Raw genomic sequence first — 22,172 nt, 5'->3', positions numbered from 1 at the left:
ATACAGAGAACTTTCTGCATACTTTTTTTTAACCTATAAAGCACAGACAATTGCTATCAAGAAATGTCAATGACTTTTATTCTATTTTGCTTTTTATTTGAGAAAGGCATTTCTAAATAGAAACACTAAAAATACTCCTAAAGGTATTTTTACCTTTAGCAGATTGTACATTACAACTCTAATAGTTTTAAATAGCTGAGCTATACACATCAATCCAGAAATGTTTAAATAATAATCCAAAATCCTTTTAAATCTTTGTAGAACAAACCTAAGACTCTAAACTATTTTTTGTAACCATCATCCTGACTTTACTCAACCCAACTATAAAAACATCATTTAAAAATGCCCTTTCCTCACCTGTGCATATTCAAATAAGAAAAAAAGAGTACATACTTAAAAATATCCTATTACCTCATAGACAGAGGCAGGAATTGAAACCTCCCATCAGCTTTTACAAAACTGAGCTTTTTTATAAATAGTGCCCACTGCGAAGTTCACGGAATCATATTGCCATAACGCAATTTTCTTGAATATTCTTTTTCTGTTTACTGCATACCTATTTTATTTCTCTTCATTTTTCTACACTTCTCATTTTATCATTACAAAGGCAGGAAAAGAAAAATCACCTTGAGTACATCATGTGAGCAGCAATCAACTGTAACAGAGTACTGATTTATTTTGGTCACTAAGAAAATAAGATTTTGTAAAATCACACCATCTGTGGATTTCCCTTGTGTTCCCAGTAATTCTGGAATTTTTAAACCAGTTTCCACTGATAGAGATGAGCTGTACAGTCCTGGAAAAAGGACTCCTTAAGGGTTAAAGGAAGTGAACAATCAAAGGCAAGAGATGGCTCTTGTAGGCATTCCCTGAGGTGAAGTGCTCTTGTATGAGTTCACCCCATATTAGGCCTTAGAGTCCACTTTGAACAAAGGAACCATTTCAGTTTGATGTTGCACGTTATATGAAACTAGAAATTTAACCAGTAGGAAAAAAAATGATAGGAAACCAGGATGCGTTTGTTCTACTTTTCAGTGCTGGTTTTTTTGTTGTTGTTGTTTTGTTGGGTTTGGGTTTTTTTGGCAAGGAGAAGTAACAGATTAACAGTGAACAGATTGAAAATAACACTCCAGGAATATTCAAGAGAAGGAAAAGTTGGAACATATTTAGTATCTACACTTTATTATGTAGTAGATGATGGAGCTGTTATAGAATTGCTCTCATCATTCAACCCCGAGACACTTTCAATTGAGGTAATAATAGCTTTAAAATTAGAAAAAAATCTTAGTAACATTACCAGCAGTTTAAAACAAAGTGAAAATGTTTCCCTTTGGTCATAATTCTTTTAGAACATGTGTGACATTGACCACAGTTTAATCCAAAAGATCAAATCAGTTAAGTTTTTTTCATTGTCACAGGTAAATGAAACGTGGATTCTCACACAATTTACAGATGTATAATAGCAAAGAGAGCAACAAAACTTAAATCCTGACATCATAGTGATCTACTTCGAGGTTGAAACAGCAGATTCTTTCTCAATATAACTCTTTCATTAATAGTATCACTTTGGTATTTCCTTGACATTTGTAAACAGCTGTTTACAAAAAGCTATCACAAACATCACTAAGAAAAATGAAAATAACTGCACTTGACTAGAAAATTGGGTATTAGTTACACTTCTGATCACAAGATTTGCCAGGGGCTTTATTTAACCACCATTCAGGCCAGTCAACATTCCACATACTTCTGAAGCTTTCAAATGTGTTTGTTTATACAGATGATGACACCAGTGGTAACTATGATGAGTCACCTTGTTTTCACTAAAGTAGAACTAGCTGTTATAATCACTTAAATATAGAATTGGACAACACAGGTATTCCTTTTTTATCTTAGGGGGTTCTCGTGATATTAGAAAATTTCTGTGATTTCACAGAACTGCCACATGTCAGTCCACAGTGAATTCAGAACTTGGGGTCTTTTAAGTTAAGGCATTTATTCCATCTCATAACACCAGTTTGTTACTTTGCAGTTCATTTAGGTAGATGATTTGGAATGTGGAAAAAGTCACGGTCTTGACACCTGTACTGTGGTTAGAAGGGAGATAGTTTTAGAGACACCTACATTTTAAAGAAGGGAAGTATGGGTTTTTTCATTTTGCCAAGCAGAAGTTTTTGATCTGAAAAGCATAATCTTCTGAGGAATAAGCTACTTCTTTGAACTCCAAAAAACAGTATTAATCACCTTATTAACTTATTTAAATTGAGGAAGGGAGTTTTACTTAATTGGAGAGCTTACCACTAGAAAAAGCTACAGGAGGACAGAATCATGAGTGTATCAAACAAGATGGCAACAAATGGCATATTACTAACTTTCTTTTTTTCCCCTCTAAAACTTGCATTTTAAAATGTTCTTCCTACATTTCTGATTGCAGGGGAACTTCCCTCCTCCAAAAAGCAACAACATGAAAAAAATGACACATTATATGAGTGGTAATACAGCAGCATAGAAAAGTATTTTCTCCATGGTTCTGAAATTTAGAAATAAATATGGTAAGAATTATAAAGTTGATATTTTCATTAAAAACAAGAAAGTGTGCATACTTAAATTATTGTACACCAGACCTACTTTCCAGAAGAGCTTCCAATTCGATGAACTCCCCACATGTCATAGTAAGCCTTATCACAGTGAAAGGTAGGAGTCTCATCAGAAAGAAACACATAGTTGGCTCACATTAGCATTTTATTTTGACTCAGGAGGTCAGTTTTGAACCAAGTTTCCTGGTTGTCCCCACTTAACCAGCTTTGATTTCCACATTTTGATTTGCATTGTGGAGCCATCATCTCAGAGTTTGCTAACTGAATTCCTTTTTGAGAATCCAAGAATACCTGCAATGCACTCTAACCACTAAAAGGCATTCAGCACCCTTGGGCCCATTCAGCCCTAACTAGAATTAATCTGAAGTCAAACCCCTGAAACTCAGCATGGATATCAAGTCCTCTGACCCATCTCGTTTATTCTAGAACTACCCCTACTGTTTCACACCACTAGTTAGCACTGACATTTTTTTCAGTCCTTTGTGGCTATGCTGGGGCAATGCTATTTCTTCAGTAATAGCACCATTGCAATTTAGGAGTTATACATAAAAATTAAAAGCTTTAATTAATTTGTGCCTATGCTTAAGCTAACAACATTTTAACAGATTACTACTTGTAATTAAAAACAATTCCAAGCAAAAACAGTTCACATCAAGTATTTTCTTTGAGTAGATGACTAGGTGGCACAGTTGGTTAATGAACTGACCTTTTCATTTTAGAAAAAAGATGTGAATTAAACAATGAATCAAGTCCAAAATTAAGGACACATGACAAGCTTACCCAGAACAGCTTTGATTACTGTCCATAGTTTTAAATTACCTCATAATTTACTATAGCTAATATTCTAAATTAACAAAAAGTGAAGACAAGGTGCTGCAGAGCAGGATAGTAAGACTGCTTGTAAACAGGCAGAAAATCAATTATAGTTTCCTTCTCCACATGAATAGAATTGTACATTTGTATAGACACTATATTTTATACATGGGATATGAAAGACTGAGAAGAGACAGCAGTAGGAAAAGAAGCATGTAGGAAGCATAACTGTTCATGACTACTGGTCTCTATCCACACTTTACAAAAACTATTAATTGAAGTAACCATACAAGATAATTTTCTACTTTCAACTAAAGAAAAAAACCAACAGAACAGATTCAGAGTTTGACCACTGCTACTGTACAGTATGAAATCCACATTCTTGCTGTGAGATGCATGATTATGTTTGCTTGTCTTTACAGGATTGTAGGAGAAGAATCAAACTTCCATATTTTTACTGCACTGGTAATGGAAAAAAAATTACTACTAGAATTAAATCTGTAACTTCATTTAAACAAAACATTTGTAATTCAATTTATTCTTTATAAGCAGAAGGCCAAAGCAGTCATTCCTCCTACCTAAAACTCCTTAGATAGTTATACCTTTAGATTTTTTAATATGCATTTTAAAAGATACTTACTGTTCTAAGAGTTGATCGTACTTTCTTAAAGCATCCTTTTCAGCAATAACTGCTCTTTCTTTTTCAGCGACAGCATTATCTCTCGCTTCTCTCAAATTTCTGAAGGAAACAAAAGTTATTCTGTCAAGAATCTGTTCGGAAAAAGACTGTTTTGCTTCATGAATTACTACTGACTGAACTTAACTTCAATACTACCTTCTTCAATTCTTATCAAATGATAGAGGGGTCTGTCTATCTATATGCCTATTCATTACAGAGGCTTTACTTCAGATTACTTTCATATATACCAGCAAAGTTTCCAGTTCTGAAATTCTAAAAACAATGATCAAACCACCTATTTATATGTAGAAATATATGAATAGTTCTAGGATATTAGAACTGTAAATTACTTATTTTTTGTAGGAATTAAATAAATTCTAATAATTTTGCTTGGTACTTCACTAAAAATTAGGGGAATGCTGTCCTCCTAGCTGAGATGACTTTTATGATAGAGCAGGAAAAGATTAGCTAGGCATAGAAATCCTACTTCCACATACAACTAATTGGCTAGTTAGTCTGATATATAGGTTATTGCATATCATTGGTGTCTCCTGGCTTCTATTGCTGGCATCATTTTTGATCTGCATAGAACCATAAAATAACACAAACATTTTATTGCAATCAATCTATACTTTTTCAATTTTTTAACCAAGAATCAGTCAAGACTTGCAAAATATCTCATTGTTATTTCACTGACACAAATGAGAGTAGTATCATATGAAGAATAATACATATAGTATTTGTGTTAAAAAATGATATAGGTATTAACAGTCTGTTAATCTGTATTCTGCCTGTAGCATACCATTGCTATAAACTGTATTAAGGGGAAATACTGCTTAGATAGTGCTTACAAGTTGTATCTCCATGACTGTGTTGCACTAAACAGCAACACAGTAGGAGCCAATTTGCACACAGTGGTTGTTGAGGACCAGACACCTACGTTATGACCATTTTTGAGGATTTTACTTTAAGCTACTTCTGATTTGCTCCTGTGACCTGAACACCCACTAGCATTTGGAATATATGAGATGATCTTAGAGACTCCTTTCAATTTCACTTAACCTGAAAGGAATCCTGTTCACATGCTACAAATGTGAGCACAATACTGCAAATTCAAGCACAAACTGTGAGGCATGCAAAAACATGGCAAGCAGCAACGACTAGGGGGTTTCACTTCAAAACCACATTCTTCATCTGAACTAAACTGTTAATGTAGATGCAACCAAGCCCTTCCCACTGAAGTTGCTTCTTCCCCCCTCCCCCACAGGAACTTTTTGACTTAAAGCAAAATGAAATTATAGTCTGAGGCAAATTTTGAAGAAAAGAGAAAAGTCAAGATATAGAGGTAAATGGAAAATTTTTAAGCCCATGTAAATGCTATCCTAGGTCATTTTAGCCACACTAAAGGTATATAATTTTTGGATGAAAGACTGTTTTCTAGGCTAAGGAAATGTTATCAATGGTACTTTTCTGAAGTCAAAGAAATTTATATGAATAGGAAGTAGTTACTTATGAAGAATCAACATTAGAATTATGTAACAGTTAACTGGCTATGAGAGAAAGATAACAAAATTTTCTTTAAAAATTGAGTTACTGGGCTACAAAATTTACTGATGAAATTCAGGGACTGATCTTGAGAGTAGATTCTTTAAAACTGACTCATACCAAAATATAAGAACATGGTAATTAGTTTTGTTAACAGCATTAAGATCAAGCATATTATGGCTCAGAGTAGGAGTGCAATGTTGTATCTGAAGACTAGAGTAACTGAAGTGGGATAAAAATTAAATGGTAAGAGATATACAGCGACTCGCTTAGACAATAAACTATTTTGCTTAACTGAATAGCTAATCAGTTGAAAATGCAATAGAAGGAAAAAGGGCACAAGTGAGGTACTACTCAACCAACAAGATGACAATCACAGATGTGATGTAACTTCTGCTGAAATATTTTCAACAGTGCTAGGAAACACACTAGCGATACCGCCCGTTTTCAGATAGCGTGATTGCAACTTTAAAAGAGGTAAAGCACCTATCTGATGGCTGCACATACAGGCCATATGGACCATCAGGTATCCAGCAAGCCTATCATACAAGTGAAAGCACCCTTCTAAAATGGGACAGAAATACTACCTACAGATTCATGAACAGGTATGGGAAAAAAAAAAGGTGGGATCAGGGGAGGGGAAGCAGAAGCACAACGGCATCTATATTAGCTTTTGAAATAAAACTCTTAGCAACTGCCATTTATTGCACTCCAGTTCACATCCCGAAACTATTTCAGAGTACACAAATTGGATTCCAGTCGGATTGAACCAAGTCAGAAGATGTGCTCAGGGAGAGCATCTAACATGCTCAAAACTACTAAGTTGCATTTGATCGATGGGAACAGACTACAGCTAATCCAAAGTCAAACCTCATGCAGACATTCACGTACCCTGTGAATTCACTCATGCTTGCTAACGCAAACATAGCCAATGTTTACTACAACCAAACAAGTTAAACTGATCCCAAATAAAATAAGAATGAAAGCATCACCTTTCCATTGGTTCCCTGCCCCTCTTAGCTTCTTGAACTGACTCATCCAAGTGTAAAGTAAGTACAAAGAAATTCAAGGGAAACATCAGGCCCACCAGGCTTGGCCAAGTGGTAAGGAGTGAGAGCAACTGAATATTAGATTAGCTTAGCTGTAATACCATTCCATGCTTTGAGCCTGAAGATGAAACCAGCATCTTAGCTTTTTTTCAGTCACAGTCAGTATCTCATCACATCACACAACTTCACTGCAAACTGCTTTGCTCACAATTTGAGGTTCCATTTGTCTCGCCATTGAGCGACACCTTGGACTGGGAAGCACTGTCTTCTGGTGGAAATTTTTAGTATTTTATAGAAAGAGCACATGCTAAAGATCCTTTCTGGCAAAATATGAAATCAAATCTAAGGGATTTACATTTCAGAAGTAATTATTTCAAAATGAGGAACAAAACTTCTGTAAATTGGTTCCAGATACAAATGAAATATCTTTCAGTAGCTTTCTCAATGATATACAGACCCTTGTCAAATCTCCACCAACAGTGGAGGTTTAAATTCATACTTTATAATTCAAAATAGATTTGCATACAGGAAGTGGTGTGGATGTATATGTGTGTGTGTGTATTTTACTCACACTTGCAAGACTACACAATGATGTAATTTTTTTTTAATTAGAACCTTTCAGTTGACTGGAAGACAGACAGCAGGAGTCATGTTCTTTTTTCACTCTTCCAAGCAGTAACAAAACTACCTATTAGAGGAACAGATGCTGATGCCACAAATATCTTTTTACTACAGTCATTTCCTTCTCCACAAGACACTTTTAGGACATCTACAATGAAGTTATAATGAATTATTAAGCGCTCCTCCCATTTTAAAGGAATAAAAGGGGCAAAAAACAAGCTCAAAAAGAAATCCAGTGCCAAAAGTCCAAATCTTTAGATCCTAAAGGCTTATGTATGTGCCTAACTCTGCATGTAATTCCATGCAATTCAACAAGATGACACACATACAAAATTCAATACGCAGGTCTTTGCAGGATCTTCTTCAAAAGAGGATTTTACAATAATTTACAGGAAATCAATGCTTTTGTGAATCATAATGCTGTAAACAATCTCAAATAGATTTATTTTAGAAAGGCATAAGTCTTATTGGTTTCCCTTATTTTTTCTGCCTTACTTTCTGCATCAACACCTTCTCTTCTGGTTTCCTGGCACAGTTTCAAGATTGCCCATATAGCATGACAGGTAAGCCAACACATTTTGTATTAACTAAGTAACACTATACATCTGCACAAACTTCAAACCACTAATGTTTATCTAGAACATGAATTTTAATAATACTTTTCATTGACAATGTTGGATGCCCATCATTTAATAATAAATATAACACCATATATTTCCTGTACAAGTATCATTTCATTTTAGTTTTTACAAGATTCTCATTAGTTTTATAACTGAACTTAAATTCTCATATTTTGATCACCTCTCAAAGAGCCAGTCAACTAGGATTATACCTAAGCCCAAAACAGTACTTGGTCATTTTTGCCCTAATTAGGTTATTGCCTGCATCTTATCTACCTGTTTTCACGTTCATACATCTCTTTTGAAGTGCTTCTTAGTTGCTCGATTTCTTGATTTGTTTTCAACCTTATTTGTTCCAACTCTTCATGCAGTCTCTTTTCATATTCTGTTTTATAGTGGTCTCTGTAAATAAACAAATACACAACACGGGAATTTAAAACTAATTGCACTGGCCCAAATATCAAAAATTCAGGTATGGCTGTACAAGTACAGCAGAGCACTTCTTGATTTTACATTTTATTTTAATTCTTACTCATTTTCCTCCCAAATTGCTTGAAATACCTATTAGCCTATGTTGTTATGCAAATTGAGTGAAAATTAATCAGGAATAAATAATATTTAATTGAGAATAAATAAAAGCTTTCTGCATACTATTTTAATTTTTTTAAAGTAATTTGACATTGATTAATCACGCACCATTATGCTTAACATTCTTCCAGAAATTCTTTGTCAGCCTCTACATGAGTGTTCATATTAATTAACCACTCAAAAAAAAAAAAAAAAAAAAAGATAATTCCTCTCTTTCCAAAGTTTTCTAGCTTCTTCATCACTGGGTGAGGGTAGATTAACTTGCTAACTTACAATATTGCCATGCTACTTATAAGAATTTGTTGTGTACTATTTGTACCTCATATGGGGAAAAAACACCACAAGAAACATTGAACATTACATGCTGTGGAGATTTGCGAAGTCAAAAAAACCCCAAGATTTAGGAATTTATCCTGTCAGTGTGACATATAAATTAATTAAAATACATACTTAAGTTTTTAAGCAGCAGATATCAGAAGATTCCAGGATAAACGAATTTCATTTCAGAGTAATATTGACATCTTTTTGTAACTTTGGAAGCCCATAACAGATTGTAGGGAATCCCATAAAGAATTTCTCCTACAAAACTACAAAAAGGCTTATGTTGTAAGTACTTAACAGCTAAGGAATGTTAAAATTTTATAGCATCTAGTTAATGTTCAAGAATAATCAACAGCAGTGAAGCAACTGGTAGAAACTACAGGTTTGGAAATGAAAGCATGTTTATGAAGAAATGTGCATTTACAACTGTAAAAAGTGTTAGATTTCTTCCGACTTCCAATTGTGTGATAGCCCATAATTTTTAGAAGTCAGTACTTGAGCTGGCCAAAAACTCCTTCACATTAACTAAAAGCCTCAAAATATTTAAATGTCAGAATGTTTGCTGTCCAGGTTTTCCTGTTTAGTTTTTATTGAAACACTGAATTTCAGCTGACCTTTCACAGTAAAAGCAAATGTATTTCCTCTCCCTCCTCAAGTGCACCACACTACAGCAAAATACTTTACAAAGATCTTTGATACAATGAGGAAGTTTATAATAATAATAAAAAAACAAACAAAAAAAACCCCCAAAACCACACTGTATCAGAATGTAAGGTCCCCATTAGAAACTTTGTGTTCTTTATGTGTTATATGGCTCAATATGTAGGGGGGGGGGAAGAATGCTGAAGATCAGGACCTCAGGATACAATTCTTATGCGCAGAATCAACGAGCATTATCATTTTCTTGGTACTCAGATAATTTGCTGTTACCATTACTACTTGCCAAAAATAAATTTTTGTCACTGCAGAAATTACACCTTCCCTCCCATGGCAAGACTGCTAAAAGTCAGGAAGGTTCACTGAAAAAATTAGAAGAATCTGGAAAAATCTTGAACACCCACAGTGATGTCACCAGAATACAGTTCAAAGCCACACTTATCTTTATGATGACTAAAATAAACAAGTGGTATAGTATAGGGCATATTCCGAGTATATAGCTTGACTGCCTTGCCAATGCCTTTTAATAAGCACAGAATTGCTGCTGAAGCAAAGGACCATCATTTGTAATTTTTATTCCTGACCTGCTGTTACAGTCTTTTGCTTGAGCAGTAATTAAAAATGTTTTTGCCTTATCGAGTTGTTTTGCCTTCTTCAGGCTGCAGGCTTTAATGAGCTTTTTTCCAAGCCTATTATTTATAAGGCTTTATACTGCAAATCAACTAAATGTGATCTGAGCATCTCAATGCAACTATGGATTGTGTTTTAAGATTAAACATATAAAGGGAAATCTTTTGAGTTGGTCTGTGCTTACACACAGATTGCCAAGAACTGCAGCTATGAGCTGCTGCCATTCATCTTGCCACCATCTCAACCTATTTTGAAGTGTGACTTTTTTAAAATTTGGCAGGTTAATCCCTCAGTTTCCTAAAGTCTGTAATTTTCTAACTACAGTACCCCAATGCCAGCAGTTCTGATGGTGACCAGAAGGTGAATTATTCTTTATTCCTAAAAGTAGATACTTGGGTTTGATTTCATCATCTTCATTCCTGAACTACAGCAACCAAAAGAGATCCAGATGTGAAGCGAGCATTAAAAAGCCTCAAATTCTTCAAAAGGTAGCAAATAGCTTATTACCCAAAGTGATGTGGCCTTGAGGTAGCACAGAGGACTGTAGAATGTCCATTAGTTGGTACAGTTTTATCCTGCTCTGCTTTTGTACCTCTAATTTATCTAACAAATAAATAGGATTCTATAGAGCTCTCTAAGAAACCTAATACTGTAGGTATTTCACCTGAGAGATGGATGGTTTAAATTGCTGGATAGACAGGAATCCCCACTATGGGACACACTCTCAGAAGATGCATACACAGCATGTACATGTGCGTGGGAAAATGTAAAGAAGGGATAGCTTCTGCAGTATTGCAGATCACATGCAGGTTTTAGCATCCTTTTGTAAAGTGCTTTATTACCCCCATTTTACAAAAGAAATCTTACATTAACATTTTTACATTTTACATTACATTTTTACATTATGAAATGACTTATTCAAAGGTCAGCAGCAGGTCAGCAGCGGAACCTTGAATACAACCTAGGCTGCCCAAGCTGCAGTGCAGTCCTACACCTGCTGCTCAATACACTACACTGTCTTCTCTGCTATGCTATATTGTCCCTGCAAAAGACAGTAACAGTCTCTGGAGTTAGTTAATACTCATTAGTTAATACCTGTCCTATGAAAATTAGCATCATGAAGAGAGTCACCAATACCAATGAAGTCAAGAGAGATATTTGGTAACAGTACAGAATCCCAATGACAGTATCAAGATTTCTAAAGGCAAAGTGAGAGTCAGAATTTCTCTTTAGTTGGTATCAAAATGCAAGAGACAGAGACCTCTGATATTCCAGAGGACAGTGAAGTAGGCTTGCACAGTATCTCACACTGTGGTACAGATATATGTCTCTTTCTATATATGTCTCTTTCTAGGTTCCTCAAATGGAGACAGCTCTGTAAAGGTGCCTCTACATCATTATTACAGGGTAAGGAGTTCACAGTGGTTTTCTAGAAACAGAAATCTAGCTACTGCTTACAAGCACATTTCTAGAGGAAGACTGCTCAGAGCTGCATGATTTTTTAAACCCCCATTTAAAAGCAAGTCTTAAAAATTTATTTAAAATGCAGAAGTTCCAGGTGAACATAGTTCTGAGATATACATATGTAAAACAAATTAAAAAAAGATTAAGTGACTGCATTGAAAGGAAAAACAGAGTATTAAAAACACTTCTGATAAGCAATATGGGCTGGAACTCCATAGATTATAATTTCCGTAGAGTGCTCTTCTATTTCCATTTAGATAACAATTTGTCTTTTAGTTGCATTACAGGAGAGTCATATTAGCAGACTTCATCTTAGTTATACAAGGACACAAGATTTATAGATGCTGTTTGCAGTTCCATCTTCTTGATTCAGACAGAAGGAAGCAGCTGAAGAGAAGCTGAACCTACTTCATACTCTAAGCTCATTCATTCAACCCACAGGTGTTTTTTTAAGGACAATACTAACAAAAAAATGGTTTTATGTGCGTTACTGAAGTACATACAGGCAAATATTTGATGTAATTTTGGGATATATATGGAAATGGTATTTTTTGACATCTAGATGTAGGGAAATAACATGAACTGGATAACCTTGAATTCTGAATAAGAAAAATCTAAATGTGGTTTGAAATTTTGTAGTGTAGCAAGACATGTAGCTGAATAGTGTAGTGTTTCTTGTTCAACATCCCATACATACATACATCTATACCAATTCAAATAGCGTAAGGATTTGACACTATTTACCATTGTGGCTAGCATAAAATGATCAATTTATTTCTCAAGGCTGCATTTAGGGAATCTGTATTTGAACTTGAGAGATGAAAGACTGATAGCTCTAATAGCTGATATGAAAAATACTATGTCCTATTTTAAACATTTGTGAAAATTAAATACATTTTATTCTGCAATAATCATTTAGATTGTCTTTCAGATACTCCTGTTTTTAATAAAGGTCATGGAGGGAGAGGAGATATGTAACATATGCACTTTAAAGACTTTTTCTCTCTTTTGTAATTAATTACAGTTACCTCCGTAAATTTCTATATACACCTAAGAGAATAGTTGCCATAAACTTTCAATACTGACATCTTCACTGCTATGGTCTTATATCAAAGAGTTAAAAAAAAATTTCCTTATACACATTAAGACCCAACAGAAGTGTTCTGTTTCTAGTTACACAAATATGGACTAGCTTTCTGAAAGTTAAATTTTTTTTAATAAAATAGGATTTGTGCAAGAAACAAGGGAAAACAGTTAAATAACTTGACTACTGATAGAAGTGAACACACAATAAGTTACCTGGATGCAACATATTTTTCATACATTTCTTCCCTAGCTTTTTTGGCATCCTCTAGCTGAATCTGAAGTCTTTCAAGACGATCTTCTTCATGTGCACAGCGAACACTAAGCTCCATGTTCTGGCGATTAAGATAATCTTTATCTTTTTGCAACAAGTTGAGGGATTGTTGTATGGTTGCCAACTATAAAAGGCATTAAAAAGAACACTTTAACATGAACTTCAAGATAAGTATTTAACCTATGTACACGTATTTGCAATTTCATTTTAACTCTCTTCTGTGAAATCACCTGAACCAAAAAACTCTACTTACACTTATGTTTAATGTAAGTTGGTGAAGCTTTATGCTGAAAAAAAGACTAATAAAATTATAATTTTATGACTTTTCACTTTTTTTTTTTCTGGTAGCTGGCACCTGAAAAAGAGGTAAAGTGCCTCTTAATCTACCTCAGTATCTAAACAGTACTGAAGTATTAAATAGTGATAGTACTGAACAGTACTACATCAGAAATACTGATGTTGAGTCTTGGTGCCAACCTGTCATCATACCGGCTACAACATTCTCAGGAACAGAAGTGAAAAGCTTAAGGGCACCACAGTGATTATTGCTCCATAAAGAAATGGTAAAACTGTTAGTTCTGGGGCTGAAGTATATTCATGATTGTCGTGGACAAACTAACGTTCCAGGCTAGGACCAAGGGCAAAGAGGGTTATGCGTGCCTTGTTTTGACTTTCATTTAGCATGGTGTTGCTACAGAAGGCTGAACTGATGCTAAAGTAGAAACATGAATATCTTGTGAGTCTCTGTAACAGCCTTCCCAATCACCAGATCAGTCATCTTTACTACTCCAAGAAGAAAGTGGCACGGGAGAGAGTAGTCTCCATCTATTTGAGGTGAACTTTGTCAGAGAACGGCCACAGAGCATAATGGCACTGGTGCAGAGTGGCCTAACTCCTTACTCGTGACAGTAAAACGCAGTTTTATCACCTTAAATAACTTTGCTGTTTAAGCTCCTGAGGATGTCACATGCCAAGTTCAAAGAATGATAAATTAATAATTTATCAGAAATACATCCCCCAAAGCTATAAAGACATCATGTACACGTTTTAGATAGAATTCACCCTTCCTGAGTCATAAAACGACTAAAGGTTATTGAAGGGAGATACTCAAGTCAAAGGCATGGAGCAACTAGTTAAACAGCTGAAAATTCATACCAAAAAAAAAAAAAAAAAGCAGCTCTTAGAGGCATGATTCTCTCTATCTGCCCACCTGCTGAGCACCACAGAGGGTGATGTATAAACGCCTGTCCTACGCTTCGTTTTATTTAAGGAAAAAACACAAATGTCCCCTCTCTCCAAGTAACAGGTTATATGTATATCCACAGTGAACACAGGCATCATGGATTACTACATGAAGAAAGAAATCTAGGAGTTACTACCCCTCCAACTCCTGCTCCCCTGGAATAAATACTGTGTAAACACTTACAATTGTATGCTCTTCCAATCCAGAACTTGTGATACTATATCAGCATACACAAAAACCACCACAGACCTTCCAGGAGATTCAAGTAATCACACAGTTTGAAGTTGTATTTTAGTTTAAATTAGTGCTACTTTTATTCCCTCTCAGACTAATTTAGTATGAAGTTAATGAAAAAAGCCATCGTTGCTGCTACACTGCAGTACTTGATGCGTACATATAAACTTGATGTACATGACAATACTTTTTTGGCCATTGTTATATGCTGAGAACAAACCTGCATTTTGATGTCCTCTTATGATGCTAGAACACTGATGAATAAACAGCCTAACAAAGCTTTCAGACTGATATAAAAGAGGAGAATATAAAAGATATTTTCTAATAGAAATTCAGTTTCTTCCCTAGTGCTTCAGAGTATCCCTATGGCTGCCTGTAAAATTAGGCATAGGAGTACGATCATTAAAGTGGTAGTTATAGCCACTATTTTATCTGTAACATTGTTATAGAGAGACACTAAGGAACACAATCTCCCCTGAATTCTCTCAGGCGTAATTGGTCGCATTTACTCAGCTTCCAAAGTGTTAACACACAAAGATCCTCCATTTGATTCTTGCCTGGACCAGTACAGAAGTCAAGAACAACCTTCTCATGCAGTGCCCCTTTCATATCATGTTAAATAATAAATTCACAAATGAATTCAGAACAACCAATCAATTGTTTCTCTATTCCTTTTGGTGTTTCCTAGAAAGATTTCTATACAGAAACACAGCTTAAAAAATAGTCTTATTTTTGCATCAAAGTTGCACTGGGCTACAAACCATCTGATAATTAGTCAATGATGATAGAAACTTTTTCAGTTTATTTCTTGAGATACAGTAAAACCCTCTTCTCCCTCCCGAAAAAGCTGTTGCAAAGTTACACCTACATCCAATGAAGGGAAAAATCCCTTAGGGATTCCAGTAGTTTTGGATGATTCTATTGTAACTCGCTTACTTAAGGTGAATAATTAATCCTGAAGGTTCAGTGAAGCAATCCTCCCTATGAACAGAAAATAGTGAAAATCCTCCCTAGATGCAGAAATAGTGAAAATGGATACTGGGTAATGGAAGCTTGTACTGACATAAACCATCAAAAGTCCTATAGATCAAGGCAGTGGACTTGGAAACATTCTCTACGTACGTTTCTCTGAGTCCCTTGACCCAAAAGTTATCATACACGCTCAGTAAGGGAGCCATCACTGAACACAATTCGTAACTCTTGGATGAATGAATTAATGAACAGAGAAGCAGCAAGGGACATTCCTCTTGACTTGACATGCCTCTGGCTCTTGGAATGTCTTTGGAGCAGCAGAAACACATTTCCCGGTAAAATACTAGTGCTACCAGAATGGCAATGACTGAGATCTGAGTGAAGTGACCGACCTAACTGGATCGGAACTCAGTGGAACCCTAACAAAGATGAGAACCCCTCTGTGCCTGATGAGGCATTTATTCATTTTCCCAGCAGCAAGACTTTCAAAGACTAATGGAGACACAGTAGAGAAACACAGTCCCTCAATCCTAGTAGATAGTCCTGCCCAGAAGGGAAGCAGCACTGGAATTCCTCTTGTCAATAGGCAGTATCATAGAAAGAAGAGGTCCAGAATAGCAGCCTCTCTGTTCCTGACACAGAACTAACTTCTGTAAAGGCGAAGTGAAGGAAACTTCGGGCAACTGAACCATTATTTTACTAGAGTCACAAAGAAGAAAAACTATGCACTCTATTGATGTCTAGAAAAAACATACACAGCAAAACATAAGCCATACAGTAGCTCTGCCCTACTGGCACTATTGGTCAGAAAGAGTTGTAACTTTATTACAACTAGTTCTGCACCTTTTGAGGGACAAAGCATACTCACAGCATTCAGCCTTCACTGGTAAATTTTGCCCTTGGGCCTCCCAGGTTCCTGAGCTTATTGGCAGAGTTTGGAAGACTGAAGCAAAGGGAGACTAAGCTAGAGACCTAGGAAAACAGCATGTACATAATGCCTAGGGAAAAATGGAAAGCGCTTGACCAATGTTGAGGGAGACAGCCAACATTGCTGTGAGGCTGGCCAGCTGTTTGAAAGATCACAGCAAGTGAGCAAGGCTTTTGATGACCAGAATCCACCTTCAAGGAGGAGGAGCCGGGGAACCGTAGGTTGGTAAATCTAATCTCAGTCCCTGCAAAGGTTATGAAGCAAATCCTCCTGGAAGCCATATCCATGCATACAGAGGAAAAGGTGACTGGAAACAACTAGCATGGATTTACCAAGGCCAAACTGTGCCTAGCAAACCTGATGAGAGTTGGCTCTACGGATGGGGAGACAGCTGTCCATGTCATTTACCTGGACTTTTGCACGGCTTTCTGCCATCTCCTATACATCTCTACTGGAAAATTGGCAAAATATGGATTGGATAGGCAAATATTAGTTGAACAAACTAAACACGAGCTAGAAGTGTGTCCTGACAGCAAAGGCGGCCAAGTGCCCACTAGGCTGTATTAGCAAAAATGCAGACAATAGGTTGAAGAAAGTTATTATTATCCTGTGTTCAGTACTTGTGAGACTGTATTTGGTGTGCCATGTCCCATTCTGAGCTCCCCATAAAGACATACATTAACATACTGGAGCAAGACCAGATGAGTCCAAGATGGTCATGGACTGTAGCACATTATGTACAAGGGGTTGGGAGAAATGTTTTTTTTTTTTTTCAGCCTTCATAAGAGAAATCTGGATGGGGAAAGTCTTGTTATCTTCACCTATCCAGCTGGAACGCATCGAAAGAGCCAGACTCTTGGTGGTGCACAGTGACAGGACAAGAGGCAACAGAAAAAAGCTGCAACAACTCTGACTAGATTTCACAAAAACTTTTTCACAAAGAGGGCGGACAAACATTGGAACAGATTGTCCAGAAAGGCTGTGGAATCTCCATCCCTGGAGATAATCAAAACTTGACAAAGCTCTAAGCAACCTGACCTAAGTTGGCTCTGCACTGCATGGGAGGGTTGGACCAGCTGGACTTCTGAGGACCATTCTAATCTAAATTATTCTATAATCCTACAGGTGATCCTGACAGATTTCATTAGACAAAAAAAAATAATCAAATTCCTGAGGTGAAGAAATAGACAATTACTGAAATAAGAACCTTATGTTTACCTCTTTTGATAAATCATTTCTTTCTTTAGCTTGTGCTTTGTGTGACACCTCTAATATTTCGTATTTTCTTCTGAGTTCTGACAATTCATGTTCAAATACATCACGTTCACTGTTAAAATAAAGTGAAACTATTAGACACAAAGTGTAACGAACAAGATTCCTGTGCATTTGAAATTTCTCAGCCTTCTTTCAGCTCATGACACTGACTTTTTCCAACTAGTCACTCATAGGGCAATTAGTGATAGTCTTACCTTTTTTAGTTATTAACACCTGCAACAGTATCTTATTAGATGAAAGGATTTTCTTCATTTTTAAGTATTTAAAAAATAATCCTAAATTATAATACAATAATCCTGAATTCCTATCCTAAATTATTTCATCCTCCTCTGATTACTCTTCTTTAGTGTAACTTTGGGCTATACATTTCTCCTCTTAGCAATAAACCGCAAGTACCCTTGTCCATCCTTTTAGTTTTATCAAGCTTTTGATGCTATTGTCCAGGACATTCTCTTGAATCTTTTGCTGGATGAAAAACTAAAGCAACTTCATTCCCATCTTCCTAATCAAACACAAAGCAATGTGTACTTGTTCTCAGTTGCTACTCTCCCTTGTATACAGTCCCTTGATACCAGAGGGGGTTGTACTACTCTTCTCATGTTTAGTATATACATGACACAGCTGCAAAAGCTATGTTGGTATCCTGAATAAGTGTGCTTTCCATATGCACAAAGAAGCAGCTCTATGTCTCCACTCTACCTGGCCCTGTCAGAACAGTGAAATGAATGAGCCAGTATGAGCTTACAGTATGGAAAAAAGCTAACCAGTTTTATATTAAGCATAGCATAGCTTTTAAATTGAGATAACTTGTAGTACACCAGAACTAGAAGATTTAATATAGCATTTTTAAAAGGCAGAAACAAGCCTGGAAGTGATTAACTCCTGCAATGCTCCCAAATATCCTCATGCAGTCATGCCAACAGTGCTCTCCCCTCCCCTTCGTCTGTGCCTACCCGGATGAATACAGCCTACTCTCTCAAATATAGTTTTGGCACGTTCATTCATGCCTTTTTCAACTCAAGACTATTTTAAATGTACACTCTTAAACACTGGGGCCATTCACATGAAAGTTATTACAATCCACTTATTAAGATGCAGTTGCACATGGGAAGCAAACCATAGCATCAAACCATCCTATTTGTAACAAGCTTCCAGGTAGATTCCAAGGTTGTTTTAGTACATATAGCTATTTTAGTACATATAGCTAGAACAGTTATTCAGAAGACAGACCTCCTTCAAATGACTTAGTGGCAAAGTCATTTGCGTCAGTAACTGTGCCTGAGTCCATTCAGTATGAACAACTAAGGAGCTGACAGGGTGTTTTCTATTCATAATCCCTATTTTTTTAATCCGTTCCCCAACAAATGTGCCAAAGGCTAGATTTCTTGTACTTGCAAGCACACTGAAAAAGCCATTTGGGAGCTGGACTGTGAAGTATACACTTATAAGTGTATTTATAAGGAGTCCATTTTCACTATTTTGCAATTGTTATTTACGAGACTGGCATTCAAAGCATAGGCTAGAATGCCAAAATCTATATTTTAAAAATGAAGAGAGACACTGGAGCTTCCTGCAGTTAAATCAATTCACTAGGTAATCCTAAGATTCTCTGACAAGGAGTTCTCGCAACAGCCCTTTCAAATTTATGGTTACAAGGATATCTTAAGTTGTTAAATATCAATTCCCAAGGTCCTACCCTCTTAATTCACTGTGTAGGCACCACACAGTAGAGTACTGGCCTTTTATTGGATCATTGCTTTTAAACTGGGGAAAAAAAAAAAAGATTACTTGTTCTAAGATGCTTGGCATCAACAGCTCCCACTTCTTCAGTTGCAATGAGACTGGTAGGCTCTTCTGAAAACACAGTAAATCCCTGAATATAAACTTTTAGGAAGATAATTTGATGCATCAGATTTCAAAGTGTTGTTCATCTTACGACTGCAATATACTACAGGAGATAATTGAACTGTTAGTGGACTGAGGTAAGGAAAAATATCCGTGGTGTGTATAAGCCAAAAATCAAATTAAAACCTCTGGCCAATCAGGGTTGAAGTTTATCTATTAACATTTGTATGTTAGTAGAACACTTGAACTATAGAGATACCTACCATTTTACTTTATCATAGTTCTCTTGTCTGTAATCACCTTGCTGAATCATCTGCTTGGTATCAGCCAGTTCCAGTGTTAAACGCTGGCATCTAACGTCAAGCTCTGACCGATTCCTCCTCTCGTCTTCATAGCTCTAGAAGGTAAAACGTTTTGAAATGATCACAGCTACAATGATATTTACTTAAAGCAATCACCGACTAAGTTTTGTGAAGACCTCTTATGAATATTCAAGTGGTAGTATTTTCATTTATCTCAGTATTTGGAAATCTAGCGTACATCACAAAGTAACCAGCTATACTGATACTCAACTTATTTTTATCTTATTCTAAATAGTTGATTGACGTATCTATTTTTTTTCTAACGCATTTGTTCATTAGCACAACTTCAAAGACCAGTAACCCTCATATATACAGCCGGTGGTCTACAAACCTATAGTAGGAGCACAAAAGTCACACCACCCTTACAACATTTTCAAACAAGTTTCTTTGTGATGAGACTTGCTGGTCCATTTGGAAAAAAGAAAGAGGATTGATCGTTCAGAAAGTTTGGGAACTTCTGTCATTATATGAAAAATTTCAGCCAGTTACTCCCAAATTGTATCTGGTGACTTATGTTTGCTGAAGCATATCATCCAAAGCTTTGGTGGAGGAAGAAGGAAAAAAAAAAAAAAAAAAAAAAGAAAAAAGTTGAAGAGAAAAAAGTTGCTTATTTACTGGTCTATCAGCATTAATTTCCATTTTCCCTTCTTTTTCCTCCTGATGTACTTTGAGAGACTACTATAGGAACTAGGAAAAAAGGGAAGACAGCAAGAGAACACACAGAAAGCATTTGTCTTTTAAAGCACTGGTTATTCCTTTTGAAGATAAACAAATTTCCTAATCATCAATACTCTTCCCTCCCACCCCCCATGGGAATAGCAGACTTTTGTACCTTAATCCACAATCTAGACTTCATTTCTCAGATTTTTCTCCAAAGTAGAGATTTATTTTCACAAAGCTTACCTTACTTGCTCGTCCTAAATGCTGTACTACTTAGTAATTTCTTCACAAAACCAACTAAAAAAATAATGCTCATCCACCTGTACTAGGGAAATCTGATGGAGAGCAAAAAGAGTTGCTTGCTAAAAGTTTAAGAATAACCCCTGGGCATCTAGATTTTTTCCATATTCTGTTTCTCAGAATACTGCTGAGTTCTGTTCTTTTCTGCTATGGTTGATACATGGCAGGCTCAATAATGAATGCTTGATAAACAATTACTTCATCTGGTTATACCGAATGGACATCACAATATTATTCACTGAAGGTGAATACAAAACCAAATGACTGCCTTAAGATGTGATTACTCAATCAACCATTTAGCCACTGCAAATTAAATTTATTTTGCAGTGCGGGACATTTTATAAGTGCATAATTTTTCAAAATCAGCTGAAAGCTATGTTTTATACAGTTATAAGAGAGGATAGTAATTGTGTCTAGCTAGTTTTTAATAGACAAGAAAAGTTTAGGACAACAGCATATATGGAGTGGAAGATTCCTAAATACAGCTTCCTAGGAGGAATGAACACAAGGATAATACTCTAGGATAGGGATGCAAAGACACAAAGAACACTCTGACCAAATTCACAGGCACTATTAACTGAAAGACTGACAGAATGCCTTCTTGGAAAAAAAACCCTAACCAAACAAAAAAACCCAAACCACACCTAAATGCTTGTAAGACACTACCAAAAAAGCCCTCTGAGCTATTAAACATACTGTAACTATTCTCTTGATAAATAAGAAATTTTCATTTTATATTTCACAAATCTAGTAATTTTCACTTGCTCTAAAATCACATTACATCACAATCACATAATCACAATGCTGAGAAAGCTTTCACGAGGATTTTGGACAGCGTATCATTAAGAACATGTCATCTAAACACACAATTGTTATTCATCCTAAAAATAAGCCATATATACCAGTATGTTATGTTTACCCTAATTAATGGATATGCATTAAACAAATTAACACTTTCTTCTTAAATCAATTAACATGCCATCATTTATAAAGATGGCATTATCATAATGGTAAAGCCTCTGTCAGATGTTTTTAAAGGTGTTGTCTACAGGTTAGCTAGAGTTTCAAATATGTAACATAGAGGTGCAAGTACCCTGTTATACAGTGCAAACATGACTCCTCTTGCAATAGGAAATGGTGGTAAGGGCACTTAACTTTTAAGTGGAAATTGAAAGATTAAGTTTGGATACAATCCCTCTGTGGATATCCTGTGCCATTCTGCTGCTAATACCATGCCGGAATTCATACACCCTTCACAGAGTGGGCTATTGAAGTTCCTACAGTATTACACATTTAGCAGCTAGAGGACAACTATCAAAAGTATAAAATTAAATTGGTTAACCTCTGGACAAATTTGTCATAAACAGCTCTAAAGCACCAATGAGCAGAACAGTTAAGTATCTATAAAATTAGTT

At 35.9% G+C, this 22,172-nt stretch overlaps 1 protein-coding gene across 3 annotated transcripts in view; it reads right to left on the bottom strand.

The window, feature by feature from the left end:
- The window catches only part of PIBF1 (progesterone immunomodulatory binding factor 1), a 124,468-nt gene that overhangs the window by 83,707 nt on the left and 18,589 nt on the right, over positions 1-22,172 (bottom strand). For all 3 annotated transcript variants that reach the window (XM_075527276.1, XM_075527266.1, XM_075527285.1), the window contains exons 6-10: positions 19,699-19,832; positions 17,534-17,642; positions 12,881-13,062; positions 8,198-8,323; positions 4,048-4,146 (exon numbers count right to left, since the gene is read on the bottom strand). In XM_075527276.1, the coding sequence (XP_075383391.1) occupies positions 4,048-4,146; positions 8,198-8,323; positions 12,881-13,062; positions 17,534-17,642; positions 19,699-19,832 (650 nt within the window). The remainder of the gene's footprint in view (positions 1-4,047; positions 4,147-8,197; positions 8,324-12,880; positions 13,063-17,533; positions 17,643-19,698; positions 19,833-22,172) is intronic.

This window comes from Mycteria americana, chromosome 1, assembly GCF_035582795.1.
Source record: "Mycteria americana isolate JAX WOST 10 ecotype Jacksonville Zoo and Gardens chromosome 1, USCA_MyAme_1.0, whole genome shotgun sequence".
Taxonomy (NCBI): domain Eukaryota; kingdom Metazoa; phylum Chordata; class Aves; order Ciconiiformes; family Ciconiidae; genus Mycteria; species Mycteria americana.
The sequence above is the reverse complement of the archived record's forward strand: the minus strand, read 5'-3'. Positions and strand labels throughout refer to the sequence as shown.